General features: G+C 40.5%; 1 protein-coding gene across 1 annotated transcript in view; it reads right to left on the reverse strand.

The window, feature by feature from the left end:
* RCL1 (RNA terminal phosphate cyclase like 1) overlaps window positions 1–14,317 on the reverse strand; it is a 55,707-nt gene extending 41,390 nt beyond the window's left edge. The window contains exons 1-2 of the mRNA XM_059924785.1: window positions 13,669–14,317; window positions 5–76 (exon numbers count right to left, since the gene is read on the reverse strand). Of these exons, the coding sequence (XP_059780768.1) occupies window positions 5–76; window positions 13,669–13,804 (208 nt within the window). The 5' untranslated portion in view covers window positions 13,805–14,317. The remainder of the gene's footprint in view (window positions 1–4; window positions 77–13,668) is intronic.
* Window positions 14,318–24,917: the final 10,600 nt, after the last annotated feature.

Consider the following 24,917-nt stretch of genomic DNA (forward strand, 5'->3'; position numbering starts at 1 on the left):
TCACCTGTTTGGTTTATTTCAATTCGAGAACCATTAGTTATTTTGTCCAACAGCCTTATGAAGCTGGCTTCAAAATCTGGGGGGAGAAAAGAAAACAGATTGGCCTCATGTTAGGTCACCATTTCCAGAGCACATCCCATTCAAGTACTGCAGTGCGGGGTAGGTTACTTCCTGCATCATACCTGGGTTCTTCTCAGGGCCTGGGTGGCTCACTGGCTAAGGAATCTGAAGCAGTTGAAAAGCACTGACTAGCATATATATGTTTAGTAGAACTATTAGAAACAACTCAGTTTTCGTATTCCACCAAAAAATAGCAACTCTACCAGCAATCTAATAGGATATTAATTTTAGCAGAATAACACCCACTTGTCCTTCTGACCTCAGGAGTGTGTGCCAAATAAGGGAGAAAGAACAGGAAGTAGGAAAGAGTTTTAAACTCAAATTCTTACTTGCCGCAGAACACCTGACAGGGAAAATTAAACCGAGGACCACCCTTCAGTCTCAGAGGCAGTAAGAGGTTACCGTCTCTCCCATTCAACAAAGCATCCCTGGCTCCTTTCCTCTATCGTTTACTGATCTAGAAGGTATCTAATCAGTTCAGTTTTTAATTTTATTACAAAGGTGCCTGAGTATACAGTATTACTGCCACCTTTTTAATGAATGAAAAAAGACTGGAAGAAAAAATACCAAATGTTAATAAATAGGTTTCTCTTCACAGTAGGATTTTATATGAATTTAGTCTTCTTGTTTAAATTTTAATGTGTAAATTTGCTTCAATTACTTTTATGAATAAATTGTTATCTAGAATATAAAAGCTGGTTATTCTTTACAAGGTGGGGGAGGGTAGATTTTAAATGTGAAATATGGGAAGAGGTAGAGTGAAGACTCAGGATTAAACGTACTCTGTCCTCCTCAGTAGATTTTACATACACACACACACACACACACACACACACACACACACACACACACAGGCTTTAGCTTCAACCTCCCTCCCATGAACGGGGACAAGGAAGACCAAGTCTTCTGCACTGAAGGCATGGTGACTGCCTGACGCTTTCAGTCAGTTCCTACTCCTATAATAGACTAGCAGAGTTTGAGAGCACAGACCTTAGAAGTCACCTAAACTGATCCCAAAGGGTGAAGCAGATCGACTAAGCAATTCCCATCTACCTGTTCTGTTACTTAACACTGTCCCATAACTCCTGTCATAGCAGATTCTGTAATCTGTACAAAGAGCGCTGGGCCAGAAGTCAGAGAAACTCCCTTAAGTCCTGAAACAAGGCATAATGGCTAATAACAGCAGCTGTGTATTAATGCTTACCTATGTAATCCTTATAACCAGTAAGCAGGAAGTGTTTCCCATTTTACAGAAGGCTGAGGCCCAAGAATGCCCTCTAGCTTGCCCTGGTTAAACAACTGGCAAGTGGCAGAGCCAGGATTTGAACCCAAGCCTGCCTTTCTCCAATGTCCATGCTCTGAACCACACCATAACTCAGTTCAATCCCTCAGAGTCAACCTCTTCCTCTAGAAAATCATGGTACCTTTCAACTGTAGGCAGTGATTTAACTGAAGGACCCTGCAGACGATTTAATAAGTTCCCAGTCTACATTTATTTTTAATGAAATTAGAACAGAATAAACAATATCAGAGTTACATAGTAAGGGTGTTGTTTATGAAATTTTAGTCTCAGTTTTACATATACTTGTATGTGTATTAGGTTTGTGGTGTAAGTAGCAACACAAAAGTTCAAAAGTAACTCAACTATAAAATTGAACTAGAAATGATTTCTATGGTCTTTTTATATAGAATATTCTATGTTTTTTAAAAGTAGGCATGATCTATACAACATAATGCCACTTTCTACTTATGTTTATAGAAAATGCAAGGTATTCTGCACAAAAAAGGAAAACCCTTGATTTGCTCAAGCTTTCACAGTGCCTAAATGGGAGAGAGGAACAAACATTTATGAATAAAGCCCAAGATTATCAACTCCATAGCTTTTACAGATTAGGAAAGAAAAGAAAACAAAATTACTTTAGATGTAGTTTTTTTCTGTTTTTTTTTTTTTTTTTGCAATCCACAGGGGCTCTTGAGCATGAACACAATTAAAAACGCTCAGCAGAGGAACATGAGTAGGAAAAGAATGGGCACCTAAAGAGACCTCCAGGCAGGACCATCCCCTGGTCACAGTAAACAGGTGCTTCAGAAGCAGTACTTCAAAGAACCAACACAGAGCTACTTCCAGAATCCTGGTAACAGTGAAGATATAGCTCCATCACCTGGTATGAAAAAGATCTCAAGCTCACCTAGTAATAGTCAGACTGAAGTCTCAAACTTCATTAAGACAAGATGTATAGGATTCCTTGCCCCTTCACTTCTTCAAGACTGCTCCTAAGAGTACAGAATGTCGGATATCTAACAACATTAGGGGGGAAAAAATCCCCAAAATAAGCACAAGCACAGTTTTACTGGATGGTTTAGGAATACATAATTAGGCTACACAGCTAGAAAGAGAATCAACATGAAGACCATAATGGTCAGGAGACTGGCTACCATTAGGGGCATGGAAGGGAGTGGTGAATGAAAGAGGCACACAGGTGTGCACAATGTTCTATTTCTTGACCTGGATGGGATCACACAGATGTTCACTTTATAATCCTATAAGACTAGTTTTATGTCTTATGAATTTTTTATATTATTGTATTTCATATTTTAAACAAATCTGTACTATCAGGACCATCAGTTTCGGGATTTCTTAAATACTAACTCCCATCCTACTGCCCTCCCCGTTTCCCTTGCCCCCAAAGAAGTGAACTCATCATTTCTTTAAAGGGGCTGGTAACTTCTAGAAGATTTAGTGGAGGTCATCAACCCGACCTATTCCTCACTAAGAAAGGCAAAACCATGTCTCCAAGAAGGGGAGCAAGAGAAGGAATACAATCTAAAGATCTATACTTTAAAAACAAGGAGCAAATCTCAATGAGCATTTTCACTTAAAAGTATTGTAACGCAACTCAAATTCTAGAAATATTAGTCTGCTTAAATAAATTATGACACATCTACATACCAGAACACTCTGCTGCTATAAAATTAATAAGGTTTTTTTATATACTGATATGAAACATCTCCATAGTATAGTGAGTGGAAAAAAAGTAAGATGCAGGTGGTCTTTGAGAAAGGAAAAAGTGTGTACTTGCTTATTTATGGGAAAAACAGCCCTGAAAAGAAACACAACAAACCAACGACACTGTTTCCTTCACAGGGAAAGAAGATTGGGAAAGAGACAGACAGACAAACAGAGACAGACTTTGTAAACCATTTTGTTCCCTTTGAATTTCATGTCATGTGTACGCGTTTTAAAAAAATACATAAAAATTAAATTGAAAAATACAAATAAAGGTATTGTAACACAATTTAAAGAGCCAATAAACAATGCTCTCATTAAATAGCCTATGAAAAATATTTATAATACAATATAGCCATTATTTTTTTTAAAACTGCTTAATTACATAGGGAAATGTTCACACTATATTAAGGAAAAAAATTTTAAGCAATATATACAGTGTGATTTCAGTTTCGTTAGAGATAACTAAAAGGTAAGACAGCAAACTATTAACACATGAAATTAGGAGTCATTATTTTCATCATTAAATCCAAAAAGGTAGAAATTACAAACATATACCCAAGTCTCAGAATAAATTAAAAGATGTCTGCTCACTTGAAAATAAGGTACATATAAAAAATTTATGTATTTTATGTAATTATGCATAATGTGATAGATAATAAATTATATTTTAACTTAAATATTTACATAACATCTTTCCTAAATTATGAATAGGTCAAGAAAAATATTAAAGAGACATATCAATTTTATCAAAATATATGGGAGTCTACAAAAGAAAAATTTACCACTCTAAACACTTTAGTAATTAAGAAAAAGAAAAGCAAGAGAACAATGAACTGAGATTTTAGAAATGGAACAAAATTTCAAGCCAAAAAATAAATGACAATAATAATCTCAAAAGAAGAGATAAACAAAATGGAAAATATAGCAGAAAAAAATCAAGCTAATTCATTGAAAAAAATACAACACAAATCAATAGCCTCATTCATTTGTAAAAGGAAAGAAAATGTGAATTAATAAAATAAAAAATATAATTAATACAAAAGATTTGAGAGCTTTTATGGTAGACTATTCTCTATTATTTACTGACACATTTGGAATTAAAATGGATGGTTATGTAAAAAGATAACAAATCAAAACCAATGAAACAAATTTTAAAAAAGGCACAAAAAGATATACCCAAAACAAAGGGAATGCGAAAATTTATCAAGTAATAAACAGAAAAGAGCACTGATGAAGTTATTTAAACATAGATAGAGTACATAAATTGTGACGACATATTAATAAAATGTAGTATCATGACACAGCAATAAAAATCCACAAACTATTGCTGCTACAACAAAGATGCATCTCACAAACACAATACAGAATTAAAGCCAGACACACACAAAATATGTACTCTATGACTCCACCTACACAAACCATGGTTAATATTTTAGAAACCTAATCTATGGTGTAAAAAGTCAATTTAATGTTTACGCTGGGGATGGGAGGAAATGGTGTGACTGGAAGCAAGCATGAGAGGGGTTTTGTGGGTTGCTGGTCATGTTTTATTTCTTGACATGCATAATGGCTACCTGGGTATATCCACTTAGTCATAATTCATCAATTCATTAAGCTTGTGCACTTTTCTTAATGTGTAGTATAATTTGATAAGTTTATTTTAAAAAATCAAGTTCAAAGTAATAACATCTTTTAAAATATGAGAAAAGCAAAGAAACCATCTCTCAAATTTACCATACTAGAAATGTGATTAAATATATCTCAAAAAAACACAGCATCACTACAAGGAAGAAATAACAATTGAGGGAAAGGTTATGTTACCAATTAAGCAAAAGGATTTCACACACTTTGATTTGATCCCACATTCCCTTTTTTTTTTTAAAGCATAATTTTTGACCTGCCAATTCCACATCTAGAACTCTATCCCACAGAAATAGAAATATGCTAGACTATTGCACAAAAATTTTTTTTACTGCTGCTTTACGTATAATAACCATCACTGAAGGTTACTTTTTTGCCCCATACCTTCAAATTTTCCTAGATATTTTATTTTGCTTATGTAAAAACCTGTAAAAGAAGTGAAGTCAACAAAGGGCAACTTATTTCTCTGATTTATGCTGTTTTTACCACCTTCAAGTTTCCTATTTGTATCCAATTTCTTCAGTTCTAGTCCTTTTCTTTCTCTAACCTAACCTTTCTCTAACCCTAAAGCACTAGAGTATTTCCTCCACCTCAGGAAATTACTAAAGATGCAGCAGGACATTACATAATAATGAAAGGGCCAATCCACCAAGAAGACAGAGCAAGCCTAAATGCACCAAACAACGAAGGTGCAAAATATATAAAACTAAAACTGTTCAAACTGAAAGGAGAACTCAACAATGCCATCAACCAACAGGATTCAATCAACATTTATAGAACACCCAACTCACAACAGCAGAATATACATTCTTTCCAAGAGCCCATGGAACATACACCAAGACAGACCAAATCTTGGGCCATTAAAAAACATCAACAAATTTTAAAGTAATTGAAATGAATACAGAGCATATTCTCCAAACATAATGAAATCAAACTGAAATCAATAACAAAACGATAACTGGAAAATATACCCACACTTGGAAGTTAAACAACGCACTTATAAATAATCCATGGATCAAAGAGGAAGTCTTAAAGGCAAGAAAAAACACATTAAACTGAATGAAAATTAAAACATGACATATCAAAATTTGTGGGACACAGCTAAAGCAGTCTTGAGAGGGAAGTTTATTGCACTAAATGCCTACATTAGAAAAGAGAAAAGGTTTCCAATAATCTGTCTCACCTCAACTTAGAAAAAGCACAAAATAAATCCAAAGGAAGTGAAGGAAATAATAAAAATAGCAGAAACAGATGAAATTGAAAACAGAAAAATCAGTGAAACAGCTGGCTCTTTAAAAAGATAAATAACATGACAAACCTCTAGCAAGACTGAAAAAAAAAAAAAAAGACACAAATCATCAACATCAGGAAACAGGGAATACCACTACAGATCCTGCAGACATCAAAAGGATAATAAGGGAATACTATGAACTCTACATATATAAAACAATTTAGATGAAATGAACCACTTCTCCAAAAAACACGAACTACCACAACTCATCAAATGAAATGGATAATTTAAATAGCCCTATCATCATTCAGGAAACTGAAAGTATATTTTTTAAAACTCCCCAAAAAGATATCTCTAGGCCTTTATAGTTTCAATGGAGAATTCTACCAAATGTTTAAAGCACTAAAATCAATTCTACACAATCTCTTTTAGAAGACCAAAAGGAAACTGCTTCCAATTCATTTTAAGCTAGTATTATTCTAGTTTAAAATACCAAAACCAGACTAAGACAGTACAAAAAAGAAAACTACAAATCAGTATAACTTATGAATATATACCCAAAAATCCTTAACAAAATGTTAGCAAATAAAATCCAGCAATATAGAAAAAGAATTACACACCATGAACAAGTAGGGTTTATTCCAGGAATGCAAGGCTGCTTCAATATTTGAAAATCAATCCATGCAATATACCATATTAACAGACTAAAGAAGAACAATCACATGATCACATCAATTGGTGCAGAAAAAGCATTTGACAAAATACAACACTCATTCATACACACACACAAAAAAATCTTAGAAAAATAGGAATAGAAGGGAATTTCCTCAACTTGATAAAAAAAACATCTAAAAAAATATACAGCTAACATTACACTTTGTGGCAAAACAGTGGACACTTTCTCCTTAAGACAGGGAACAAGGTAAGGAAGTTTGCCCTCATTACTTTTATTTAACATAGTGCTAGAAGTCCTACCCACTGCAATAAGGGGGAAATAAAAGGCATAAAGTTCAGAAAAGAAGAAATAAACTGTTCCTATTTGCAGATGACATGACTGTCTACATAAAAAATCCCGAAGAATCTAACAACAACAACAGGAAAAACACACACTTAGAACTGTTAAGTAGGGGACTTCCCTGGTGGCACAGTGGTTGAGAATCTGCTTGCCAATGCAGGGGACACAGCTTCGATCCCTGGTCCAGGAAGATCCCACATGCCATGGAGCAACTAAGCCCGTGTGCCACAACTACTGAGCCCATGTGCCACAACTACTGAAGTCTGCACTCCTAGAGCCCGTGCACCACAAGAGAAGCCACCACAATGAGAAGCCCACACACTGCAACGAAGAGTACCCCCTGCTCGCCGCAACTACAGAAAGCCCGCATGCAGCAACAAAGACCCAATGCAGCCCAAAAAAAAAAAGAAAAAAAAAAGAACTTGTAAGTAAATTCAGCAAGGCTGCAGGACACAAAATAAACATCCAAAAAAAATGAATTGTATTTCTATATACTACCAATAAACACATGGAGACCAAAATTTAAAATAAGATACCATTTACAATTGCTCAAAAAAGTGAGACATTTAAGTGTAAATTAACAAAACATGTACAGGACTTATATGTTAAAAACTACACAATGCTGATGAAAGAAAACAAAGATCTAAATAAATGGAGAGATATACTATGTTTATGAATTGGAAGACTCAAATACAGTAAAGATGATAACTCTCCCTAAGTTATCATATAGGTTTAACACAGTTCCTGTCAAATCCTAACAAGATTTTTTTGTATAGATAAAGACAAGATTATTCTAAACTTTATATCAAAAGGCAAAGGAACTAGAATAGCTAAAACAATCATGAAAAATAACAATAAAGTTGGAGGGATCAGCCTACCCAAATTCAAAATTTATTATATACATATAGTAATCAAGACAGTGTGGTACTGACAAAGGGATAGACATATAGATCAGTGGAATAGAACAGACAACCCAGAAAGAGACCCACACAGTATGCCCAACTGTTTTTTTACAAAGGTGCAAAAGTGATTAAATGGAAGAAAGATAGCCATTTCCACAAAGGGTGCTAGAGCAGTTGGACATCCATAGGCAAAAAAAATGAACATCGACCTAAGTTTTAAACCTCATACAAAAAAATTAACTTAAATATAAAATGTAAAACTTTTAGGAAAAAAAAGAAAATCTTCAGGATCTAGGGCTAGGCAAACAGTTCTTAACACCAAAAGCACAAGCAATAAAAGAAAACTTTGATAAATTCTATTTCATTAAAACTTTCCCTCTGCAAAAGACCATGTTAAGAGAATAAAAAGACAAGCCATAGAGTGGGATAAAATACTAGGAAACCACATATTTGACAAAGGAGTAGAATATGTAAAGAACTCTCAAAACCTAACAGAAAAAGAAAAAAATCTTACTAGAAAATGGCAAAAGACATGAAAAGTTGTTCAATATCATTAGCCATCAGGAATATGCAAATTAAACTAGAAGACGGCACTACACACTAATCAGAATGGCTAAAATTAAAAATAGTGACAACACCAAATGCTGGCAAGAATGCAGAGAAACTGAATCATTCCTACATTGCTGGCAGGAATATAAAATCTACACTTATCATTAGTATAGTCGTCAGGCCTCCCCCAATTCTAGTTATCAACAACTTTGAGTCCCAAACAATACTGAAATAAAGTATAGGTACATCCTTGTGGTATAACAAGAAATGTATTTGGTCTTTGTTCCTGGCACAGAGCTCCTAAAACCCCTGAAAGTTCCAGAGCCACAGGAGTCACTTTTAAGTTATTCATACAGAGGCCCTTTTGAGCACACCTGAGTTTATGCTATGAGTTGACTTAGGGTGGAGCCCCTAGACAGACTCAGGATGGGGCCCATCACCAGAAAAACCAAATGATTAGAGGGTTAGAACTTTCAGTCCTACTCACTGACTTCTGCGGGGGTGGGGGGGTGTCAAGGTATGCCTAGAGATTAAGCCCTATAAAAACTCTTGAACAAGGAGAGAACTTCCAGGTTGGTTAAAAAAAAAAAAAAAAAAAAAAATCCACATTCTGGGAGAGTAACAAAACCCCATTCCACAAGAACAGAAGCTGCTATTTCAGGACCCTTCTGGACCTGGCCCTATGTACCTCTTCATCTGGCTGTTCATCTGTATCTTTTATAATATCCTTTATTGTAAACTGGTAAATGTAAGTAAATGTTTCCCTGAGCTTCATGAGACATAATTTTATCAAATTATCTGGGAAACCAGAGGTATGAGTGACCTGGACTTACGACTGGGACTTGTGACTGGCACCTGAGGGGGTGGAGGGGAGTCTTGTGGGATTGAGCCCTTAACCGGTGGGATTTCATGCTATCACCACCGAGACAGTGTCAGAACTGAGTTAAATTTGTAGGACACCAGTGAACATCCACTGAGAACTGGAGAATTACTTGGTGTGGTGAGAAAAACCCACACATCTGGTGTCAGAAGTATTGAAAGTAGAGGATAAAAATAGTTTTCCCTTACAATCCTCCTTTTAGAAGATCCAATTTATGAACAGCCAGATTTATCCCCAAAACAATATATCAGTTTGCCAAAAGATATTTTACCTTTAAGGATCTCTATGTGGTATATTTCCTCGGCACATTTTAAAGGATTCTTTTCATTAAAATGCCACTTACCCCTCCTTTTTCAGAATCTCATCTGCTTAAGACCAAATAACTCCTCTCTCCAGTTTCACAGCGAGGCTTAGTCATGTGACCTACTCAGGGACTTGGGTAGCGGCAGTCCCGTGTCCTAACTGCTAAACCAGGGCTCTTGCCCAAGTCCATCATTTCTGTATTCCCACTTTAAAAAATTATCATTCTTGTGGAATTCTTTCCTTATGGACCTCACCTTATCCAGAAAATGTTAACTCAACTGAACCCTGCAAGATACAGCCCTCGTGAAACCCAGAAACAGAAGCACTTTGGACAGCTGCTTTATAATCTGAGGAACACTCAAGTCCACCAAGCAGTCAGATGGGAGAACAGGCCTTCCAGGCTGGAGCTGGCTGCCGTCTGTTTCCGGTTCTGTCACTGACTGGATATTCAACTTCACCAGCTATCTTACTTAACTATGTCTTGCCTTTTTTACCTTCAGTAAAACAGCAACAAAAAAATATTTATTTCCTCCTCACTGATGGAAAGAGTCTAATGAGACAATATAATCCTTCATGTTCCTCAAGAGTGAAGTAAAAATTACACATGTGGCTGCATAATTAATAAAAACCATCCCAGGATCATCTTTCTTTGGGATTCAAATTCTTCTCATTCTTTACAATTCCTCTTTCAAAGGAGGCAGTTTTATTTAAGAGATTAACAAATCTGCCAGAAGTCACAGAGTTTGACCTGTGTCTCATCCCCTTCTGAATCTTTATGCAGTTTTCTTAGTACCTCATGCTGCTATTCCCAACCATTAGGGATACGAGGAAAAGAAAAGGTTAATAATTAAGTCTAGTAGACCAGGGTTTTTCAACATCAGCGCTGATATTTTGGACAGAATACTTCGTTGTGTGGGGAGCTGTCCAGTGCACTGTAGGATGTTTAGCGGCATCCCTGGGCTCCACCCACTAGGTGCCAGGAGCAGCCTCCCAGTTGTGACAACCAAAAATGTCTCCAAACACTGCCAAATATCCCCTGGGGAACAAAACTGCCCCTGGTTAAGAACCACTACATTATACATATAACACACAAATATTTGGAAGCCATCACCTAAAAGGAAACCTTTAGACTGAAAAGAAAACAGAAAAGACATAATTCTCTTTAAATATTTGAAAAGTTTCCATATAGAAGCAGGAAAAGATTTCAAATGCCAGAGAATAGAACCATACCAGTGGACAGAAGTTACATAATAATAAAACCAGCTCACATTTATTCTTCCTACACACCAGGCACTGTTGAGTGCACTTTCAAATATTATTTAATCCTCACAATAACTCTCTGAAGTCAGCAGTATTGGCCCCACTTTACAGATGAAAAAACTGAGGCTCAGGAGGTCCAATAGCTAATAGCAAAAGCAGAACCCCATCTCAAACTGAGATCTAACTGAGATCAAGCTCTTAACTCCCAAGCTACTACGACCATGACAAATGAAGATTTTACCTCCACATAATAAAGAAAATGAAGAACTTTTTGACTTAAAAGCTGCTTCTTTCACCAACGGTGATTCCTGCAGCCACCATCTCAATCCTATCCGTTCAGATCAGAAGATCCAGAGAGCCTTCCTTCATAACCTCAGGGAAAGCCTCTGCTCTATCTAACTCTGCTGAGCCCCTTTACAACTTCCTACTTCAAAGTACTCAGGCTACTCTCTCAGCTCTTCCTTAGAAAGCTCCTCGAGAGTGGGGCAACTAGCTTCTCGCATTTACACCTCCACAAAGCCTTGCACATACTGGGGCTCAATAAACCTTTTCTGAATGACTATTCCAGAGGCACCATCCCCACCCTCCAAAGCTCACACCAGAGGGGATATTTAAGCAAGCACCTTCAGGAGATACAATTCTTGCACTTGAGCTGAAGATTTTATTGCAAATGCTGAGTTTTTTCCAACTCTCAGAATCTGGGTCAGGAAGAGTCAGAAAGGGATATGACAGAAAAAACAGTCCGTTGGCTACATGTCCAATCAAGCTACCACAGACTCGTTTGACTATGATCACATGTCATGTGTCAGGGGCTACATGTATTTATGTATATGTGTGCATGTATATACACTTATACTTACTTACACTTGGGTATGTATACAAAGACACATATATATGTCTATGAATGCATGTATATACGTATATCTCAGTTCCCTCTTTAGAAATTAAGCAAATGTCTATAGTGTTCCTGAGGCCTTGAATCCAGCCAAGGAAGTCTAAATTAGGGGTCTCTTTTTCCCCCTAGTATATTAATAAGGTAAGGCAAATAAGGCTATACATAGTGTTCCTCATAAAATACCAGCACGTGTGCCAACCAGTACTACCTTCCCCAGGTACCAGAGTCTGGTATCTTTTCAGGAAAATGCCAAGTGGCCAAGCCCCGTTCATGTGTGTGGCAGTGAAGAGATGCTCACGAACAGTGCACAGGGGAGAAAGGGAAACATCACTAAATTGTATCTTATGGGCACTATATTTCCATTAGAAATTGCAGGTCTCCAGGCTAAAGTACTTCTATTTCTCTTTTAAAAGAAAAGCTATGCCCAGTGTTCCATAGAAGTAGAAGCCTGTCTTCTTACCACATCCAGCTAGTGGTGAGTTCTCTAGGCTAATTTAGGGGTGAAGGGGAGAGTTGGCTGGGAAGGCCACAGAGTAGAGCAGTCAAGCAATTGCTTTGCCCAAGGGCCAGACTCAAAATAAAGGCAAGGAATGTTGAGAGGAAGAACACCTGGCATAAACCATGCTAGGGGTCCCTCAACTTCTTCAGTGTTTTTGAGCTGTACAGTGAGGGCAGTAATAATCATGTACCAACACAATCCTTTGTTACTGTCACCTGGTTCCTCTCCATGGTACAGAGGTTCATCTGATTCTTTCCTTCCTAATCTTCTATCTCCATCAATGACATGGCATTTTCCGCTTATGTGCAACCAATCACCATTCAAGAGAAGCAGAAATGTAACCATCCAGAAGATGCATTCAGACTGATGATGAAATAGGCTGGCCACCTAGTACAGGAGCCAGTGCAAAATTAAACACATCAATAGGGCCCAGAAAGCTTTGAGGACCAACCACAAACCCTCTCCTCCTTCAATTTGCAGATAGGCTTTTCCTTTTTTTTCTTGAACTGATTTTCCCAATTTGGGATAACCAGACAGAAGCTTTTAAATATATGAGTCATTCCAGGGGACCAGTTGAAACTCGGAGACAATTCAACTTCATATGGGTTTAAATGGGGCCTTATTTTTCATCTATCCACCTTCGCAGGGCAAAAAGAGAGCTTGGAAGCCTATAGTTTAGCGCTTGTCACCAATCCTTTACTAAAGTCAAAGCAATTAGGCCCATGATTGTTAAAATTTCATCTCAAAGCTCCTATCCTGCACAATCAGTGGCTGTCCTTCACAGCCACTGCTGAAAAAAACACACAGAATTAAAAAAAATTTTTTTAATCCACACCCAAGGAGATGTGTGAGGGCAGCCGAGAAATCATGACGACAGGGACAGCCGGTGGCGTCCAAGGGGGCAGCTGCTTCTGAGACCTGTTTTGGGACAGGGGACAAAACCAACCAGTGGTACTTTTCTCTCCAAATCTCTTTCCATCTTTACATTTGCCCATTCACCACATTTCGGTCCAACAAACTGTTTTTCTCCATTGCGAGGTTTACAGCGAGAGCAAGAGGGACTCAAGACAAGCGAGGGGGCGATGGCTGGGATATGTTGCAACACGTAATGCTGGAAAACGTGTAGCTGTTTACTACCAGCTCCCGGGAGACGCCGAGCGCCGAGCGCAGAAGAGCTCAGCCCCTGGTGCGCGGCCCCGCCTCCCACACAGCCTCCGGCGCGTTCATTCGGGTGTGGGGGCGACACGCGATAAGCCCTCCCCAACGCGCCCCGGAGGCTCCTTGTGCGCCGGCCCCCAGGGCATCAGCAAGGTCTCCCTTCGCGCCCCACGCCCACCCTGCGCGCTGCCCACCCCGGAGTTACCTCGGAGGCCGGGGTTGTCGTCTCTGGCCCGAATCTTTCGGATTTTGACAGGGCGCCCGCTCAGAGTAGACAGGACCAGACGCTGGCGCAAGAAGTTGCAGCCCGCGTAGCTGAGGGAGTGCGCCTGGGTCGCCATGTGCACGCCCTCTGCAACGGCGCGGGCGGCCGGGGCGAGGCGACTTCGGATGGGCGCGGGTATCGCGGCGACGGCGGCGACGGCGACAGCGGCAGTGGCGGCCCGGGCTCCTTCCCGCAGCCCGCAGCCCCAGGCGCGTCCACGTGGTTTGGAACAGGAAGGGAGAGAGACGATACACCGGGTCAGAGGGGAGTGGGGCGGAGCTGGTGACCGCCTCTCCGCCTCCTGGCCCGGCTGCGGGCGGACCCCGCACCGGGCCACTCCGCTATTGGCTGGTGCAGGATCAGTGAGGTGCCCGGGACGCACCGCTATAGGCCTGCACTGGGGCTAGGCGGTGCCCGGGCCACGCTACCATTGGCCTGCGCTGGAGCTGGGCGGTGCCCGGGCCCCGGCAACAGCGCTTGGCTGGAGGAGCGCGGGACGGGGGAGAGGCCTGGGAGCGGCGGCGCTGGAGCACGCCTTCCCCACCAGTTTCCGCGGGGTCTTTCACCGCGTTGGGGCAAGGGGAGGCGATGGACTGGGGTTGAGTTCCTCCTACATGCCCGGTACTTAGCCTCACTACTTACGGCAACCTCTGGGATGTGTATGCTATTAGCTCCCCCGCCTTTTTCTTAATAGAAGAGAAAACAGGATTGGCGCGCTTTACCCTGTTGCAGACACCGTGCTGAGTGCGCAGCCGGCCCTATCCCCTCGCGCCCGCTGTAATCCTGAGAGGTAGTGCCATTCCCGCCCTACACTTGGGGAAAGACTTGAGGAACATTGCAAGGCTGGCAGTGGCAGCATGCACAGGAACCAAAGTCTTCCGACACCAGGCCATTACTTATGAGACACCAAGCTTTGCCCTTTTCACATCAGTGGCTTCCCTTTACAGCCACTGTGCTTTTTGTCAAGTCAGGTCCTCCCATTTTGCATGCCTCAAAACGGATAGTTGCAATAACTTATACACACACACACACACACACACACACACAGCTCTTCCCTCTTTCCCATCCTCTTCTAATCTTGCACACCAAAAGCTTCCCAAAGATTGGATTATGTCACTCCTCTGCTCAAAAACCTTCAAAGATAACGCAGTTATCTATAAAATGATTACAAACTTGGGAGTCCAATACCATAATACGGTTGGTTTGTAGCGATTCTCGGACAATGTCACCAGATCATGAGTTCCAGAACACATGGGGGAAGAGGGGGTTCTGGAAGGGGTCAGAGCTTAAGTAAGATTAAAGAAGGTGGCTAGCGTTATGTGGGTAAGACTCAGTTATGGGGAACCACTGAAAGGTCTGAACTCCTATAGGGTGACAGGTTATTAGAGGTGTATGTAGAGTTTAACAGAATCAGCCCTGAAGTTCATTGAGGGAGGTGGGTAATCCATGCACATTATTGCCATTTCTTGAGACTTCTTTTAGGAAGTTGACAGTATTGAAAGCTCCAGGGCCTCTGAGGGCCTCCCTTGAATCCTGCTGTGGAGGATGCCAAAGCAAGGAGAGGAACCATCACACCAGGAGTGGATGTTTTGTATATCATCTCATCTTAATTACTCAACAACCTTAAAAAACAACTAATATCTTCTGTAGCAACCCCTGTCTGTGCCCTGTTCATATCCCTTCAGCTCTTACTATTTTCAGTGCAAACCTGCTTAATTTTCCTCCAACAGCACCTAGATCTCTTTGTCTGAGGGTTTTTCCCACCTCAGCACCACTTTGCCCTGGAACTCAGCAGGGCAAAGGTGCTGGGGAATTAATGCCCCGCCCCACCTCCCCCAGAGTCCTCAACCAATGGCTGATGGGAGTTGATGTATGAATATCCCAGCACCCTTAAACTTTGGGTGAGATAGCTCTGAGACATAGATTCTACAGCGTTTCCCCAGGGACCCCCAGAGATTTTAATCTTCAGTTGCCTACAGCAGGGGTCCCCAACCCCGGTAGCGGTCCGAGACCCATTACGAACAGGGCCGCACAGCAGGAGGTGAGGGGCAGGCGAGCAAGCAAAGCTTCATCTGCCACTCCGCGCCGCTCGCATTAACGCCTGAACCATCCCACCCACCCCCCTCCCCCGTGGAAAAATTGTCTTCCACGAAACCGGTCCCTGGTGCCAGAAAGGTTGGGGACCGCTGGCCTACAGGGGTTACTTGCTTAAGTACCTTTTACCGGCTTCCTTCCCTTCCCCGTATCCTTCCTAGCTCCCTTCTGATATTTCGTGGGAATTCTCAAATAAACTACTTTCACTCAAATTACTGCCTCAGGGTCTTCTTCTGGGCAACTCCAATATAAGTTCTGATTTTTAATATTTGAGAACTGAGATTCAGAGAGAATAAATGACTTGTTTAAAGTGACATCACTAATAAATGGCAGAACCAGAATAAAAACTTCGTCTGCCTCTCTGTCACTGTCTGTCTGACTGTCTCTCTCATCTCATATCTTTGGAACCCTGAACCTCTAATAAGAAGTCTGGCTACCATGAAGCTGCCATGCCAGAGAGACCACAAAGATTTAGTGCCAGCTGTTCCAGCTGACAGCATCAACTGCCAGACACGGGAGTGAGGAAGCCTTCAGATGATTCCAGTCCCCAGCCAGCCTCTGACAAGTCTTTGGAGCCACCCTAGCTGACACCATATGGAGCACAGATGAGCTATCCTCACTGAGGCCTGCCCAAATTGAGCTAAATAAATGATTGTTACTATTTTAAGCTTTGGGTTCAGGGGTAGTTTGTTACACAGTTATGGATAATGAAACTACATATCCCTGAATCCCCTTCCCTGCATAATTCTGGGTTAGCAAACCACAAGAAACATCTTGCTTGAGATTTCAAAGGCAAACGTGAAGTCACAGCCACATTTTTTTATGTCTGAAAGGTCACTGCAGGGGACCAGGCTCTCTTGCAGCTCACGTACTTATTACCTTGTTGGCATGGAGTAGCAGCCAGGCCCAAAGCTCCTCCAGCTGCCACCTGATCCTACTTAGCAACTCCGACTCCTGGGCCAGCTCTGTATCTACCTCCATGACAAAGGACACCATCTTCTGCTGGTCACTCCCATCACTGGAGTCAGAGGCTTGGAGTCAGTGAGAGACTGATGCAGGTTCCAGCTCATCCTGCTGGCTTTGGGCTCTATCACCAGGCGCAAAGACGACAGCCTCATACAGACTGTGAAACCAGCCCCCACAATTGCATAAGGTCAGATCCCTACAATAAAGCTCTAGTGAGTGGTTCTGCTTTTTTGAGTGAACACTGACTGGTGCACAAGCCATTACTGAAAGCCTACTGAGATTAAGGCTCTATGCTAAAGGCTTTACACACATGATCTCATTTGGTCCTCACACCAACTACCTCAAAAGTTGGGTTTTAAGTGCATAGGGGTTTATAATACAGTTCTCTCTACTTTTGTTTATTTTCAACATCGTCCACTACAATTTTTTAAATCTGCTCATAGATTTTTCTTTCACACTAAATGATAAATGACATATACCTTGCTTTGTAATCACTTCCACAAATACTTCCACTTTAATAATGATAAAAGTGTACTTGGCTCAGTAGTGGATTTGGGGGCCAGAGTAGAAACAGATTCTTCCCAGTCCATAAAGAAAGTTACTCAACACCACATTTCTACCCACTCTGCTATCTCATCATCTCCTTTATTCAAATCATAATGGTTCAATGGGCTTTTTCTCACCTCAGCCTGGAACTAATGCTTACACCACTCCAATTTTAGGATGAATGCTTGTGTCCAGTGCTCCTCCTTTGGGCTCCCACAATAACTATTCACAAGTACATTTCTGCATATATATCGTCTTTTTTTTATCATTAATTAATTAATTAATTAATTAATTTTTGGCTGCATTGGGTCTTTGTTGCTGCACGTGGACTTTCTCTAGTTGCGGCGAGCGGGGGCTACTCTTTGTTGCATTGTGCGGGCTTCTCATTGTGCTGGCTTCTCTTATTGCGGAGCACGGGCTTGACGCACAGGCTTCAGTAGTTGTGGCACGCGGGCTTCAATAGCTGTGGCTCGCGGGCTCTAGAGCGCAGGCTCAGTAGTTGTGGTGCATGGGCTTAGTTGCTCCGCGGCATGTGGGATCTTCCCAGACCAGGGCTCGAACCCGTGTCACCTGCATTGGCAGGCAGATTCTTAACCACTGTGCCGCCAGGGAAGCCCCCATATATATCCTCTTCTAACCTCTTGAAACCTGTTTATGTGGCAGCCTACCTAACAATACTTTGTGATCCAGTGAGTGTGAGGACTGTGTCCTATCACTTAAAGCAGAAATCGTCTTATCATTGTATGCCCAGTGCTTAGCACCTAGTAGGCGTTTAATAAGTGTGACTATAATTAATTCTAGTTTAATAAGTGTGACTATAGTTAATTAAAACACACATGGCTAGCCTAAATCAATAAACTCAAACTGTCTAAAACGATGGTTCTCAAACTTTATCATGCATCAAAACTGCCTGGAGTGCTTGTTAAAACACATATTGCTGGGTCTCATCCCCAGAGTTTCTTCAGTACATCTGGGGTAGGGCCTGAGAATTTACGTTTCTAACAACTTCCCAGGTGATGTTGATGCACCTGGCCTAAGGATCACACTTTGAGAAGATTAAAAAAAAGCGGGGGGAGGGGGGTGGAATTCCCTGGTGGTCCAGTGGTTAGGACTCCATGCTTACACTGCAGAGGGTACACGTTCGATTCCCTGGTTGGGAACTAAGATCCCACAAGCCATGTAGCATGGCCAAAAAAAAAAAGGCATATGCTTACATACACAGAATGGGAGTCCAGAAGGAGAGGAGAGAGACAGGGACAGAAAGAATATGTGGGCAAAACTTCCGAAATTTGATGAAATGCATAAATCTACACATCCAAATAGTTAAAGTCACTACTTTAGAAGTTGAAGTTTTATTAGAAGTGGAGCCTCCAGACAAGAACCCAGTCCTGGCTGACACCTTGATGAGCACCTTGTGAGGCTGCGAAGCACAGAACCCAACTAAACCATGCCTGAACTCCTGAACCACAGGAACTGTGAGATAATTAGTATGTGTTCAAGCCACTGAGTTTGTGGTAATTTGTTACACAGCTATGTAAAATTACCACACTGGTTTTCAAACCCAGGTCTGTCTGGCTTCCAAAATCTGTGCTCTCTCTCCTACACCTGATTAAACGTCTTGTGAAAGGTGTTAACCGAGGAGTTGTTGGAGGTGATAGACCTTCCAAGTTTCAAGAACACAAGTCATATGGTCCAGCCTGTCTATGACAAACAGATGCCCCTCTCTCAAGGGAACATCAAAGAACAGCGGCCCCAAACCGTTTCAGCACCAGGGACTGGTTTCGTGGAAGACAATTTTTCCACAGACCGGGGGTGGGGGGTGGTTTTGGAATGATTCGAGCACATTACATTTATTGTGCACTTTATTTCTATTATTATTACATTGTAATATATAATGAAATAATTATACAATTCACCATAATGCAGAATCAGTGGGATCCCTGAGCTTGTTTTCACTTGCCACTCACTGACAGGGTTTTGATATGAGTCTGCAAGCAACTGATTTATTATACTCTCTGTGCAGTCAAACCTCTCTGCTAATGATAATCTGTATTTGCAGCCGTTCCCCAGCACCGCCTCAGCCCCACCTCAGATCATCAGGCGTTAGATTCTCATAAGGAGCGAGCAACCTAGATCCCTTGAATGCGCAGTTCACAGTAGGGTTCGCACTCCTATGAGAATCTAATGCCGCCGCTGATCTGACAGGAGGCAGAGCTCAGGTGGTAATGCGAGCGATGGGGAGTGGCTGTAAATACAGGTGAAGCTGCGCGCTCACCCGCTACTCACCTCCTGCTGTGCGGCCCGGTTCTTAACAGGTCACAGACCAGACCAGTCCATGGCCCAGGGGTTGGGGACCCCTGTCTAAGTAGGTTGGGACATTGAACTATAAGACAACACCCTGAGTCCCACTTATATTTAGATGATGACTAGGGACAACCATAACTAACACTTTTAAAGATTCTTATGATTCTCAGAGACACCCTGATTGTGATATTTAACCTCTGTTTTTCTATAATTGTTAACAGTAAAAACACTGACAAAATTTGAAAAAGTTTCTGTGCTTGTTTCAGAGCCTTTGGGAGAAGAGCAGGGTGGGGGACCTCAGTCTTCTTTCACAATCATAAACTCTCTTCATTGACTGTGAGAGTGAAAGAGAAGTGGATGATCGGCAGGTGATAAACAATCAGAGCAGAATTTTTAAGGCACCAGTTGTCAATCCTTTTTTTTTGTGTTTTTGTTTTTTTGGCCACATCACGTGGCATGCGGGATCTTAGTTCCCCAACCAGGGATCAAACCCGTGCCCCCTGCAGTGGAAGCATGGAGTCTTAACCACTGGACTGCCAGAGAAGTCCCACAAGTTGCCAATCTTGAAGCCATCATATCATAATTTTGAAATACTAGGATTTATAACTATGAAACTTCAAATGTTAACTGACGCCTAATACACAAATGCGGCATTGTTACATAAGTGATACATTCCTGATTTTCTAGGACTGTCTTAAGTTCCTATATTTTATTCACTATCTCCATCAAATCATACTCATCACTCAACAAATCACATGTTCCAATATTTGATTCAGAACCATCTATATAACAACTCTTTCACTGTCTTAAAAATGCTAAACCATAAAAAGGAGTGTATTGATTCATTAAAAGTTAAAGGGTATCCAAATGTCCATTAACTGATGAATGAATAAACAAAATAGAGTATATCCATAGTGGAATATTATTCAGCTATAAAAAGGAATGAAGCACTAATACATGCTACATCATGGATGAACCTTGAAAACATTATGCCAAGTGAAAGAAGCTATACACATACACACACACACACACACACACACACATTTTGTATAATTCCATTTAAATTAAGTGTCCAAAACAGGCAAATCTATAGAGACAGAAAGTACATTAGATGGAGGCAAACATGGTCATTAGAAAATCCAGACTCATGTTCTACCAGTTTGGCAAACCCACTATGAATAAGCCACCTCTTTCCCAGCAGCATCAGCAAATGTGGGGTAGAGCATTCACTGGCCCTGCTTGGATCACATACTCATTTCTGAACTGACCACGGTTGTCTGGAGGAGTATGGTGCTCTGACTGGCCAAATCTAAGTCACATGCTCATCTCCTTTGTAGAAAAAGTAGTATCAGTGTCTCTCAAACTACAAGAATGGAGCAAGAGAGAGGAGTGGCTCCCCTAAGGAAAATTAAAGTTCTGTTATCACAAGAGGTAACAGATACTAGATAGGCAAAAACAATACATGACAACTTCACCAAACCCACGCAAAGCCCAAGAGTCTCATTACCTAGAATCTCTTCATGACTTTGTGGAGTTAAAACTTCACAATATGTGGATATTTTCCCAACTCAATTCAATTCCATAAAAATTTATCTAACACCTACTAGAGTGCCAGGGTTGGCCGTGCCAAGAAATGTACAAGGATACAGGATAAAGGACTAAGAATGTAGAGATGAGAAAGACTCAGACTCTGTTTCCAGGATATTCACAGCCTAATCTAGTGATTCTTGACTTTATTGTACAAAATATTCACCTGGGGCTCTTATTAAAAATGCATACTCCTGGGCCACAATCTAAGATTTTCTGATTTGGTAGGTGTGGGATTGGCTCTAGAAATACATCTTTAAAAATTCCCAGGTGCTCATGCTGCAAGGAGTCCAGGAACTACTCTTTGAGATTCTCTGATATGATGGAGAAGAAAGACATGCAAAAAGGAAAATACAAGGCATCTGAGAGTAGCTATACGACCAATATGAATGTCTGGGAGGTACAGAGGAAGTAGTGCCCTTGTTTAGCTTATATCACACATTTTGCACAAGACAGGGTTTTCAATAAAGGAAACTATAGGATTACATCCAGCCTACTGTGAATGTTTCTGATTATGACGAGCCTGGGGATATCTGAGCCGTGAGAAGCTAAGAGCTGGCTTCATTCATTACTTGTAACAATCCTGTATATTTGCTCTCCTTTAATCCCACTGAGCATTTTTAGTGATATTACAAATGAATTTACCCTTCAGAATTTATCCTACCCTTCAGTACTTTCTTAACTGAAAATCTTCATCCTTATATGTTCCTTTCAAATTGTTTCAACATATAATTTTCACCTTTAAAAATAACTTACTATTATCTACTACTAGGGTTCCGTTTAGATTGACTCTTCTGATCATAAGTAAGAAGGCACCTTAACCTCATGAGTAAAAGGTAGGTACAGTCCTTCAATATATTGAAAACCAACTCTGTAGTCTTTTTTATATTAGGAGAGTTTCTGAGACTATAGTTTTATCACTTTAGGATGTTACAGACCTGTAAAATTAAAAGGAAAAAGGAGACCAATTGTGATGATTTAAAAATGTCCACAAATTCTCTGATACTCCCTTCAATAGGTAGATCTTAATTAACCTTCCTTTTAGTGTGGTTGGACTCAGTGACTCACTGACTCACTTCTAATGAGTAAAATATGGTAGAAGTGACAGTTTGACTTCTAAGACTAGGTCATAAAAGGCACTGCAGCCTTCTGCCTGTTCTTTGTCTTGGATTTCCTGCTGTGAGTGAAGCTAGTTGCCATGCCATTAGGTCACTCCAGCAACCCTGTAGAGATACCACGTGACAAGGAACTGAGGCCTCCAGGCAACAACCATGTGAGTGAACCATCCTGAAAGAGGAACATCCAGGCTCAGTCAAGCCTTCAGATGACTGCAGCCCCAGCCAATATCTTGACTACTGCCTTGTGACAGATACTGACCCAGAATCACCCAGCTACATGGCTCTCAGATTCCTAACACTCAGAAACCATATGAGATAATAAAGTTTGAACCTGAAAAGTTTTGGAATAATTTGTTATGCAGTAACAGACAGCTAATACACTGACAAAAAAAGATGCCACCCTTTTATTTTAAAGTAAAGGTCATTAAAAAAAAAAAACCTACCATCTATTATCACCATCATTTTATAAAATACATGATTAAAATCTTTTAACGTTTTAATGTGTACAATTTTAACATACCAGAGAAAGAACCCTCATATACTTATCTACCTAATTCAACAATTATTAATTCACAACCAATCTTATTTCATCTAGACTCACATCTATACATCCATCCATATTCATCTTACATTATTTCAAAGGAAATTCCAGACAAGATAACGTTTCATCTGTAAATATTTCTAAAAGATCCATATCTCTGAAAGATAAATACCCTCTTTTAAACGTAACCAGAGCTTCCCTGGTGGCACAGCGGTTAAGAATCTGCCTGCCAAAGCAGGGGACATGGGTTCCAGCCCTGGTCTGGGAAGATCCCACATGCCATGGAGCAACTAAGCCGGTGTGCCACAACTACTGAACCTGTGCTCTAGAGCCCATGAACCACAACTACGGAAGCCCTCGTGCCTAGAGCCCATACTCCGCAACAAGAGAAGCCATCGCAACGAGAAGCCCACACATTGCAACGAAGAGTAGCCCCCGTTCGCCACAACTAGGGAAAACCTGCACACAGCAATGAAGACCCAACGCAGGCAAAAATAAAATAAATAAATAAATCTATTTAAAAAACCCATAAACAAATACCTTTACAACACCTAAAAGGATAATGTCTTAATATTGTCAAATATCCAGTCACTATTCAAAGGTTTTAAAATTTGTTTAGTTTGTTTGAATCAGGATCAATTGCTTGATTTGTTTCACAGGTCTCTTTTAATTTAATGGCTCCTCATTTCTCTCTCTCTCTCCCCTCTTCCTTGCAATTTCTTTGCTGAAGGAACTACTTTGTCTTTTATGTAGAGTTTCCCACAATCTGGATTTTGTCGATTGCAGCCCTAAGATGTCATTTGACATGTTCCTCTGTTCACAGTATATATAATTGTATATAAGTTGATTTTTTGATCTCAAGTGGGTTTCCTCAGGCTCAGTTTTCTCACTATTGACATTTTGGGCCAAATATTTCTTCATTGTGGGTAGCTGTCTTATGTGGTGTAGAATGTTTAGCAGCAATCCTGGCCTCTAACCACTGGACACCAATAGCACGCCCTCTCCCAATTGTGACAACCAAAAACAATCTCCAGATCTTGCTAAATGTCTCCTAGGAGTAACTGATATTGGACGACTCAGAAGATTCAGGTTCAAATTTGGAGGGGGCTACGGAACAGGAGGCATACTTTACAGGTAGGATGTGCACTCCTGTCATAAGGCATGTAATGTCTAGATGTCTCTTCTTTTTGCCTGTTGGCAGCCATTGATGAGCATTGCCTACTTCCATTAATTCATTAAAGGTTGCAAAATGGTAATATTCAAATTCAATTATTTATTTTTCATTTATTATCTCAAATATTTCCATAAAGAGAAACTTACTCTCATCCACTATTTGGTTACCTGAGGTGCAGTTCATAGAGGAAAGGTAAGATGTGTGTTTGTTCCTTTTCATTTATCTACCAATTTTCAAAATAATGAGTTCTTCAAAGGAGTCCACTGGGGATTTGGGGGTATGTGAGCCTTTATGAGCTCATTAATTTAAACATATTTGATGTGTTTCAATCCATTGCAGTTAATATTCTTAATAATGTTCAAATTATCCCCTCTCTCCAAGATGTGACTCTTCACCTTGGTTGCTGAGGATTTTTGCATTATTCAAGTGTATCCTGATAACTTCCTTGCTTTCTTGGATGAGATGATGTTCCAGCCTCAACTTGTATATTTTCTGTCTCTAATCTGGAATCAATCATTTCCCCAAGAAACTCTGACTTCTTTTAGTGAGAATCAGAGGCCATAATCTGGGCACTCTTTGTTACTTTGTCCTTGTTTCTAGGCTTTTTCAGTAGGCAAAGCAGAGAAATACCTTTTCTTTTTTAAGATGAAATATACTGTGAATTCATAGTGGCACTTCCCATTCAAATTCAGGATTCAAGGTATTTAAGTTAACTTCATCGTTCTTACATTTGTATCTCTTTGCTCCCATTGCAAAAAAAACTTGGTTCCCAAGGACCCCAACATAATTACTTATTTGCTTTATCCCACAAAACACAAAACTAGTCTCAGAACAACAATACTAACACCAACAATACAGT

The sequence above is a fragment of the Balaenoptera ricei genome, chromosome 6 (genome assembly GCF_028023285.1).
Source record: "Balaenoptera ricei isolate mBalRic1 chromosome 6, mBalRic1.hap2, whole genome shotgun sequence".
In the NCBI taxonomy this organism is placed as follows: Eukaryota; Metazoa; Chordata; class Mammalia; order Artiodactyla; family Balaenopteridae; genus Balaenoptera; species Balaenoptera ricei.